This window comes from Trifolium pratense, linkage group LG7, assembly GCF_020283565.1.
Source record: "Trifolium pratense cultivar HEN17-A07 linkage group LG7, ARS_RC_1.1, whole genome shotgun sequence".
Taxonomy (NCBI): Eukaryota; Viridiplantae; Streptophyta; class Magnoliopsida; order Fabales; family Fabaceae; genus Trifolium; species Trifolium pratense.
The window spans coordinates 19,852,221-19,863,030 of record NC_060065.1 but is presented as its reverse complement, the minus strand read 5'-3'; the positions used below and the strand labels follow the sequence as shown (position 1 = coordinate 19,863,030).

The window sequence follows — 10,810 nt, the reverse complement described above, 5'->3', positions numbered from 1 at the left end:
AATATTAATTTTATTTTTTGACAATAGGAAATACTGAATTTGAAACGACAAGAAAAAGTAAAAGAGAAAGAAGAGTAGCGTTGTTCCAAAGGAAATTAATCTCGTACTGCATAGAAAATCAGGGCAGGGCATGACAAAAGAATCTGCAATAGAAGTGGTCCTGTTCCAAAGTGATGAACAAAAAATGAAACCTTTTATTACCAGAACCACAGGGCACAAACAGTGTACATTTCATCACCTTTGGATTAGCTACACTTCTTTTCATTCAGTCATTTTCAGGAACAGAAAAAAGAAAAGTAAAAGCAAGACTTGACAGCTTATAAGAATTTACAACTCTACTACATAGGGCATGTTTTCATCATTTTTCATCTGATTTGTTTAACTTCGTTAAAATCAAAGGTTATATTTTAATTTTATTTGAGATTTTAATTTTTTTTCTTATTTTTTACGTCGATTTAGGATTTTTAAGACTTTTCTTTGGTGTTTGTTTTATAATTCTCTCATATTTGATTGCATATTTTTTGGATATAAACTCCAAATTTTAGATTTGTTATTGTTTTTTATTTTTATTTTTTATGTCTAACTGCTTCAAACCGTTCAACAACCCGCTAAACCGTAAACTCGAACATGTGAAAACCTTTCTTCATTTTTCGAGTGCATTGAACCTTATTTTTCGACTCTGCGATTTAGACCAGGTGATAATTTTGGGCCCGAATCCGCCCATATCCGCCCACTGTCCACCCCTATAGGAAGATGATTGTCCCACGTGATGTAGGGAGGTGTTTTGCCACGTGGCTTTCCCAATGCCGCTGTTAGATGGAATGGAATTGGAAGGTGAATAGTGATGATGCATGATGTCTGTCATCAGTCACCTACTTACTAACTCCATCACTCACCTCACAACCATGTCCATATGCAAAGACAAAGTAATGTATGTAATGTAACAACACAACACTGTCTTTGCTTCACGCAAACCCTCTTGCTTTGTTTCCTTTCCTTCTATATACTATTATTTCCCTTGTTACAAATTATTTATTGCGTGGCTTTAAAGTTTCATACTTTCAACCCCACAAACCTTCTATTTATATTCATAACCCATATATAAAATTATGTTATAATATTGGTGGAAAACATACTCGGAGTCCTACTGTTAGAAATAATATAAAACCATTGATATGGCTCTATCCTAACACCTTAAGGTTTTGGGATAATCGGTTATTTGACATGGTATCAGAGCCTCTATGACTAAGTGGTCTAGAGTTCGATCCCCGCTCCCCTCACTTTCTAATTAAAAAGTGGAATTTAAGCATATGGTAGGTGGGCCTATGCATTATCCACGCTTCAAGCCCAAGTGGGCTCTTGCGTGAGGGGGCGTGTTAGAAATAATATAAAACCATTGATATGGCTCTATCCTAACACCTTAAGGTTTTGGGATAATCGGTTATTTGACACCTACCTTGAATATATCAAAGTGTTCAATGTTAGAAGTGAAGCTGAATAGGTTGGATTAAAGTATTTCACCGAATACCGATAGATGAGTGAAGCCTTCAAAAAAGAAATGACAAGTAACAATGTTAGGAATTATAGATTGAGTATATTCAATGTAGTATATTAAGTTATAAAACTCTATCATCTATTGGATTAGTCTTTTAAATTTGATTCTCCTCATGTATTTAAATCCTAACCTTCATTGAATTTATTTTTGATAATTTCTATTAAAGAACATGACTAACCACTTTAATGAAGTTTATTTCTTTCAATCACAATTTTTTCATCTACAACTTTAAACCAGAAACCTAGATAATGTTAGTAAATAAGTTTGTTTTTTTATAGGCAAATTGTTAGTAGTTAGTATTACAATGTTATATTAGATTTTTCTCTTTTGTCAAGACTTGAACCCTGGACCTTCAACTCATTAACCCTTAGCTTAACTAACTTAATCAATTGAGCTACTCATCCCACTCCAAATAAGTTTGATTTTGAAATACAAGTGTGCAAAAAAAAAATTACATTATCAACAAATTATAATTAATTTTATATGTGACTTTAACTATGAATATTAAAGTTAGAGTTTTTTAATAATAGAACATGACTGATTGACAATTAATTTGTATATAAATTAAATTAATGAAAGTTAATTAATTATTTATGAAACTTAATTAATTATTTTTTGGTTTTTGCCTAATTTTGTGACGATGAAATGACATAAGATTTTTTATTGCATTTTTATTATTATTATTATTAGGTTTTTTTTTTTTAAAAAAAAAAAGTGAGAACACTTAAAAGGAGAGTTTGTTGTCTATTTATTTTTAAATTTAAATTCTATACAGCTAGAGGGGTCCATATCAAGTGATTGACCCACCACCAAAAGCAATCACTCATTATTCATTCATTCATTCCAAATATCAAAATCAAATTATAACAATAGCAACACTTACACACAAACCCAACATCATAAATCTCCATCATTACATTATATATACCTCTTTCTTTATATCTCACAAGAGTTTGGTTCAACTTCATTCAACCCTAAACAAAGAAAAGATTTTCCAAAATGAATTATTTTGGAGGAAAGATTGGTGGTGGAAGTGATCAAATTAGAGGAAATGGTGTTGGTGGACCTTGTGGTGCTTGCAAGTTTTTAAGAAGAAAGTGTGTAAAAGGTTGCATATTTGCACCATATTTTGATTCTGACCAAGGAACGGTTCATTTTGCTGCAGTTCATAAAGTGTTTGGTGCTAGTAATGCCTCTAAGTTACTCATGCGTATTCCAGTTCATAAACGTCTTGATGCTGTTGTTACTCTTTGTTATGAAGCTCTTGCTAGGGCTAGAGACCCTGTTTATGGTTGTGTTGCTCATATCTTTGCACTTCAACAACAGGTACTTCATTTTTTATTTATTTTTATATATATAATTAAACTCCAATTCTTTTTATTAATTTTTTTTTTCATATAGTGATCTCTTTGTTTCCTCCTTTTTTTGTCTTCCTTTTTGAGTTTTTTTTCTATCAATTAGCGGGTTAGAAATTCACCTGATTTTGAGGTGAATAAGTGAGAGATTTCGAGTTAGTTAAAACTTTGATCTGCATATAAAATATAATATCTCAACCAATTGAGTTGAGCTTATACATACATTTTGAGTTATTTTTATATTTAAAATATATATTGTTTATGTTATCTTCCTAGTAGTCATGCTTGAACTCTAAAAAAAATTCCAATTTTTTTTGGAGTGTCGCAACTCAACACTTAAGCTAACTTGTGTTTCAGTAATCAAGTGTTAATGAGAAATTTTGATAATAATGGATGAGAAATTAATGTTTAATAATCTTTTTCTATTTGAAGGTTTTGGGTTTGTTGCATTTCTGATCAGTACACAACATTTATGTGTTAGGAAAATGATAAGCATACAAGAATGTGCCCTCGTTGCTTCCTCTCTTTATATATTTTTTTCATTTTTTTTTTAAAATAACACTTAAATTAATTTTATACAAATAAAAAATAAGAATAAACAAAAATAATACTAATTATATCTTTTATGGCTCTTAAAAATCCCTTTTAAATTAGTTTTTTTAAAAATTTTATATTATTTTATCAAAAGAAACTTTTTTTTTCTTTGAAAAGTTACATATTTGTATATAATTTGTTTAAATAGTATTTAAGATGTGGGATAAAATTTTAATCAATATTTATAATTTATGCACAATTTTTTAGTATTTAGCTATAATAACCACAATAAAGTAAAATAAATAAATAAATATCTACAAGTTATGTTTTGAGCCACAAAAAATATAGTTAGTGTTATTTTAATTTATTCTTAGTTTTTTTTCAAAAAATAAAAAATAATAATAACTTAAGTGTTTTTACAATTAAGAAGGGGCTGATTAATATCCATTTTTTTTGTCAAGTAGCTTAATGACTATAAATTTACCTCTTCAGATGAATAAGTGAGAGATCTAGGGTTCGAATCTCGACCTTGCATATAAAATGTAATATTCTTACCAATTGAGTTACGCTCGCGGGAACTACTATCCATTTTTATGTGACAACATCAAATAAATCACTTTAATAAAAGACACGAGATTTCATGATACGAATTTAACTATAAATCAAACGTTTAATCTGACCGTTGGTTGTGATGACCAGCAGTGTAAAAAATATTTATAATAGTGTAATTGAATTAAATGTAATATTCATACACTTTTATGCATTCACTATTCTTTTATGCTTAGAATTTCAACCTTAAAGTAAAATAAATAGATTGTTTCAAATTCTAACCCCACCTTTCACATCACATATAATATGGGGTTGGGTTAGATCAATGCAATTGACGAATATGAATCAATATTTATTAAAAGATATTAACCTCTTTAATTAGTTTCCACTATTTATAAAAATTAATCTATACAATAACGCGCGAAAAATATCTTAATTTAACAAACAAACAAAAGTATATTTCATTAGGTTGATTAAACATGGCTTGTGATCATGCTAATGTGTGCCTTGTACGAAGTCCTGCACTCTAGTATTGTCGATTGACAATAATCACTGTTTGCATTCTTTTTTTTTTTTTTTTGACAACACTGTTTGCATTCCTAGTAGGTCAAGATCTTGCTTACATAGAATTAGAATATGAAGTACAATGTACTATTTGCTTTCACACGTTTGTTAGCTTTAATTTGTTCATATTTTATATGTGGATGCTACTTAATTAGGGTATCCCTATAAGTGTAGGTAGTTATTTTATTTCATGGTCTAAGGCAGGGTAAGTATAATCAAGTAAACTAGTACCTTATTTGAGTCAAAGAAAATACACTACCTAATTGTTACTATAACATTACCAAAACATTAATTAGATATAATCGCTCACATGTGTGTTAGATTGTTTTGACAAAGTAAAATATAGTTGACTATGAATAAATTTTATTTATAATACAAAAAAAGGTATAGTAGTAAAATAGTAGGTTTTATTATAAATAAATAATGTACTCCCTCTAGTCCTAATTATAAGAGAACTTTTATTTTTTAGGTTCATTGGAATGCTAATATATCTAAACTATAATATAGTTCAAATACATTAGTTTTTCAATGAATCTAAAAAGTAAAAGTTCTCTTATAATTAGGATCAGAGGGAGTATATTAGTAAACCAAACAAAAAAAAAGGTTGTTCGGTGAATAAGTAGAGTGTCTGAAATTCAAATTCCAAATCATGCATAATATATATGTGATGTCCCTTCCAATTGAATTAAGCTTACTACAATAACTTGCTTCAAAATGACAAATGTAGTGCCCAAAAAAATTGACAAATGTTGGGAGTTGGGACTTGGAACTAGAAAATATGTATTGTTAAAGTTTGGTTAGGTAATATTTACGTATGAATGAATAAAAATTGTTAGAATGCAATATTTTAAAAGAGAGAGATGGTAGTGTGGCAGCCGCCAAGTGGGTGTGGCTGATTACGGAGGACTGTCGGTTGCTTGCCGGAGCTAACAAGCAACGCAATTAGTAGCTCGAGAAATATTCAAATATTTTGTGTATTGACTTTTAAACTCTTCATACACATGGTTTTACTGTAAATAAGTAGAGATTTGCATTTTTTGGATTTTTGTCTCATGTCCAAGTAAAATACTAGTATTACTATTATATCACGTAGAAGTATGTTTCCTAAAGATATATTTATGCTCTCATATAAAGGACATATATTTAATGGTCATGATATAAAAGATACATATTTAACTGTAAACAAAAATAAAAAATAGATCAGACCAAAAAAAAAAAAAAAATAGATGGTGTGATTGCGGTGACTGCAATCAATTTTATTTTTAGTCTTTTTAAAAAATTTCTTTAAATTTTTTTCAATTTTTTATTTATTTTAAAGTTCATGTTGCATGCTTCAAGTAATTTTTTTAATAACATATTAAGTCTTTAAAATATAATTTGTAATCTTTATTAATTTATCTATAATTTTAAATTAAACATTAAATAGTTGAATTATTAAACTAATTATATTTTAAAGTTTTAATACTTATATGTTATAAAAAAATCATTTGAAAAATTTTATATGAACTTTTGTAAAAATAATAGAGGGTAAAATTGAAAATACGAAATTTAGATGATTAAAGTTTGAAGAAAAATTTTAGAGAGACAAAAATAAAAGTTAGTATATATTTAAAAGACTAAAAATATATATTTAATCTTAGATTAATAAGTCTCATTTGATCTAAAAGTAAAATTTACAGTGACCTAATAATAGAAATTAGCATATGCATGATGCAGAAAAGGTGACATAATACTTTTTTTTTTACAAAAAGGAGATATAATACTTATACATCAAAGAAGGTAACGTTTAGTCCGGTTTTTATAGTCTAAAAGTTACTTTTAGAACAAAGTTAAAACTAAATGTTTTAGAAATGAAGTTAAAGTTGTTTGGTGACTTCATTTTTAAAAAGACTTAAAATAAACTCTAATTTAAAATTTGTTTGATAAACTAATTTATGAAAATTATGATAATATTGAAACTCATAATAAATAAATCAAATATTTTAAATATATATATATATACACTAAGTAAATATTAACAAAAAGTATTTTGAGATCCGTTATTGAGATGTCAAGTTATAGTTGTTATTTGTGTAGGCGTAAAAAATTACTAACTGATCAATAACGGATCTCATAGTACGTTTTGTTAACGGATCTCAGAATATGTAAAAAATAGAGATCCGTTATTGAGTTGTCAAGTTATAGTGGTTATTTGTGTAGGCGTAAAAAATTGCTAACCAACACCATTTCGTCCAATAAAGTAATCGGATTTGGATACTCTTCAATTTTATTTTTTTTATGTTGTCTTTTTTATTTTTCTTTCTTAATCCAATGGTTAGTAAATTAAGAGAAAAAAAAAAGCAAAAAATACTTAAGATGAGAGGGAAAAAATGAATGAATAGCTTAGATTATCAAAACATGACCAAAACGAGAGAAAAAAATTGGAGAGAATCCAAATCCAAAATAATATGCCCTTAAGACTGAGTTCAACCTGATGCTCTTAGATTGTAAAAAAAAAACTGATGCTCTTAGATTCGATTCTCACCTGGGTTATAAAAATGTGTTTGTTAGCTTTTATTTAATCTCTGCAAGCGAAGATTAGTGTTACATTAATAGCATCGAGACACTCCATGGATAGCCATTTATGGTTCTAAGCAAAAAAGTATGAAAAATTGCTGACATATAAAAAAAAATTGGGGCCATTTTTTTTGTGACAAGATTTTTGGGGCCATTTTGTTAATTGCATTTTAATGTTGCTTAGACAAGTCTATTACTAATAGCAAGTTTATAAATTATAATTGTTCGACATACTAAATAAAGTTGAATAATCTTATGCGTGATACAATAGGAAACCTTTGCCATATCTCTTTGAATAACCTAAGTTCCTTGATTCAATCATTGAATATTGAGGTTAAGTGGTTAATAAATTCTCTTTAAAATAAATTATTCGGGAGAACTCAAATTCAATTTCTGGTACGAACAATTCTTAGTAAAGTTTTTCTAACCTTATGACCGAATCTTGAATTATCGAGACCTCTCTCTTCTCATGAGAATCTGAGAACTAATGTCAAAATAATAATAATAATTGAGAGTATCAGAGCCTCTTTAGATATTCATCCATATATGAAACATGTAATTAACCATAAAGGGAATAGTATGGATTCCTTATCTTTTAATTAGGCAGGACTCCATTGTCTAAGCGATTAGTTACCAAATTAATAATACATTAATACCAATTATTTAATCCCTTCTAGATTCTCTACCGAATAATGGAAAAAGGAAAAGTTGTTTGGATAAGATTGATTATGTGTTCTTCAACAAACAAAGTAGTGTTAATGTAGCAGTCAAAATAAAATATTGAAGTTTATCTCTTGATACTACCAAATAAGAATATTCTTCACATGCATGTCTAGATTATATGGAGTATGCCAAAATGTATCAATCTTTATCTGTTCATCATTTCTGACATTTCATAACTAGTGGCTTGTTTTATGATAAAAGCTATTTTTAATCAGAGAATAATAATCATTTTTCTTTAGAAAATTTGCTCTGTTTATTAGAGCTTACATTCACTAATTGGAGTGTGAGAAAAACTTTATTTATCCTCTATATGACTTTAGATGTACACATCCAAAGAACAATAAATTATATAGTTTAAAATATATTTTTTTGACAAATTATACTGTTTGAGAGTACACTTTAAAAGATATGTGCAGTTCTTCATATATGTGAGAGTTGAAAAGAAGCTTTCAATTTGATATATATCATGTATTCCATTATATGATTAGTGTAATTAACTCTGCTGCCTGCCCAAGCTAGAGATCGAACCCATGACTTCAGTTAAGTTAGAAAAAACATGCGTCATCTTATCTAAGTGTTTTTGGATAACATGTATTTCAAATTGTCAAAAAGAAAAATGTATTTAATTTAAATTAGTTCATGTTATGATACTATCATAATAATGAGCATGATCACCTCACAACATAATCTTCATTTACCTTAATAATGAGCATGATCACCTCATTTACCTTAATCTTGAAGTCATTGTTCCATATTGCAGTCTTAGATTGCAATTGCAATTACATCGGCCGCATTTGTCTGTATTTTGTAACAATATCAAAGATTCAAAGTTCACAACATAACTACATTTGCGACTGCAGTTGCAATTTAGAATCATGCTAAGAGCAGAACACTCAAGTAATTTGACATTTGTTCGAACTTAAATTGTATGGTGCAGGTCATGAGCTTGCAGGCTGAGTTAACCTATGTTCAGGCAACTCTTGCGACAATGCAACGTCTCCCAATCTCACTTGCTCCGTCTCTTCCAAACCCTCAAAGCACATCACAAAGTCTTCATTCTTCCTCAGATCACTTGGGAACAAATGCTGACTTGCAAAGTGCCTCTAACATGTCCATGAACTTTGATCCACATCAACAACTTTCGACATCATTGGATTTGAGCAGTTTCTTCAATCATTCAGATCAACAACTTGAAGATGATGAACTTCAAGCTTTGGCTAGAGAATTTGTCTCTAGGTACTTGCCTGGAGTAAGATTCCAGCCATCTAATTCTCACTAAGGTTTCTATCTTGTCATTTTGATGCTAATGTTTTTCTATTTTCATCTGAATGTCTAATGAAATTTTTAACTTCACTTAATTTCCTGAGTCTGTTGCTAATTGTACTGATCAATTTGTACTAGTTTCGAAATGAAGGATTATGTAACCAACCTAGTGACTTTTTGCCCTTTCTTTGACAAATAAATTCTCCACTCCATTTCTTTTTCGTAAAGATAATTATAGAATTACCGTAAAAGAAAGATAGATATAGATAAACTTCAAATAAAAACAATGTTATGTCGATCATAATTTTAAATTGTGGTTATAGTCGTAGATACATTGCAGCGAAATGCAGCTGATGCTGCCATAATTGAGGTTGTGATGTCCTTGCCGAAACCTTTAAAATCTCTACAGACCACAATTTAGAACTATGATAGCAAAATAACATAGTACAATAAAAAGCTTCTAGTATATTCTATGAAATGTTCTATAATGTTTTAATGATATTGGGTTGAAATTGAAAGAGTTTTAATAAATGTAAGGAGTTTAATTAGCTATATGATCACTAAAAACTAGTTTAACTGTTACAATTATTTAATCTAAAACACCTGTCAAGGAACATAAAATTCAGATAAACTTGTGGGACAATTCATGTCCAGAAAACAAGGGGATTATAAAAGAAAATTAAATTTACACGTTAAGTAATATACAAGCAAGATATTGTGATTTTTGACTAGGCTTAAGATGAGGAGAGATGAGATCATCATCTTGGATTACAATAGATCTTGTGGAGAAAGTTTGAGCTATGGAGTTGGAATGTAAAAGCAACAGCATCAAGGAGGAGATTGTTAAAAAAAAATACTTTCGTCAACAGAATTTGAGGACTAATTATCAACAGTTTTGGAGTGATAGTTAACTTTTCATCCTATCAATAAATAACTGAGTCAGTTTTCATGTTTTAAGCAAAAATACTTCAAAGTTACATGCAACTTCTTGATCTATTTTTTTTTTTTTTGACAAAGATCTATTGTTATTATACTATTTTCATCACAAACTTATAAAGAATGGGAACTGTGTTATTACCAATGTTTTAAGAACCGGACCGGAGGTCGAACCGGTGTGGCTACTGGTTCAAGGGTCAACCGGTCGGACCGGTTCAATCGTTATTAAACCGTTTATATTGAACCGTTCATATAACTTTCTTATTTCACAACTAATAAACAAATTAATAAAGTAACATTAACAAAATAGAAAATTTAGAAACTTAAAATAAAGAAATCATAAATCCAAAATGCATAATTTATACCAAATAATTATACATAAATTCGAAATTCATAATTCATATAAATTGTTAAACTTTAAATTGGACAAAATCATATAAACTTTACATAATCATATAAACTTAAAATTGTTTGTTAAGAATTAAGAATATATTATACAATTAAGGCAAATATCAAGATATCAATGAATGCATATTAATGCATATCAATAAGGTAGACATGTAAACAATGCTGGTCAATGCATATCAGAAAAGTATATCAATTATATTAAGGAGAATGTTAACTTGTGCCCTTAAGGGCACATGTTAAGAAGATAAATTTGGAAAGAATTTATTGAACTTGGTATATTCAATTCTCTAAACATTAAATGTTTTCTATCATTAAATACTCTATTTCTATTTTTAGGTAGTTTAACATGTACCCTTAGGGCACAAGT

The 10,810-nt window shown here is 28.6% G+C and overlaps 1 protein-coding gene across 1 annotated transcript; it reads left to right on the top strand.

Moving 5' to 3' along the window:
* Positions 1-2,384: 2,384 nt before the first annotated feature.
* Positions 2,385-9,512, top strand: LOC123898243 (LOB domain-containing protein 19-like). The gene is made up of 2 exons (XM_045949148.1): positions 2,385-2,881; positions 8,774-9,512. The coding sequence occupies exons 1-2, from the start codon at positions 2,555-2,557 to the stop codon at positions 9,113-9,115; spliced, it is 669 nt and encodes a 222-aa protein (XP_045805104.1). The 5' UTR covers positions 2,385-2,554; the 3' UTR covers positions 9,116-9,512.
* The last annotated feature ends 1,298 nt before the right edge of the window (positions 9,513-10,810 follow it).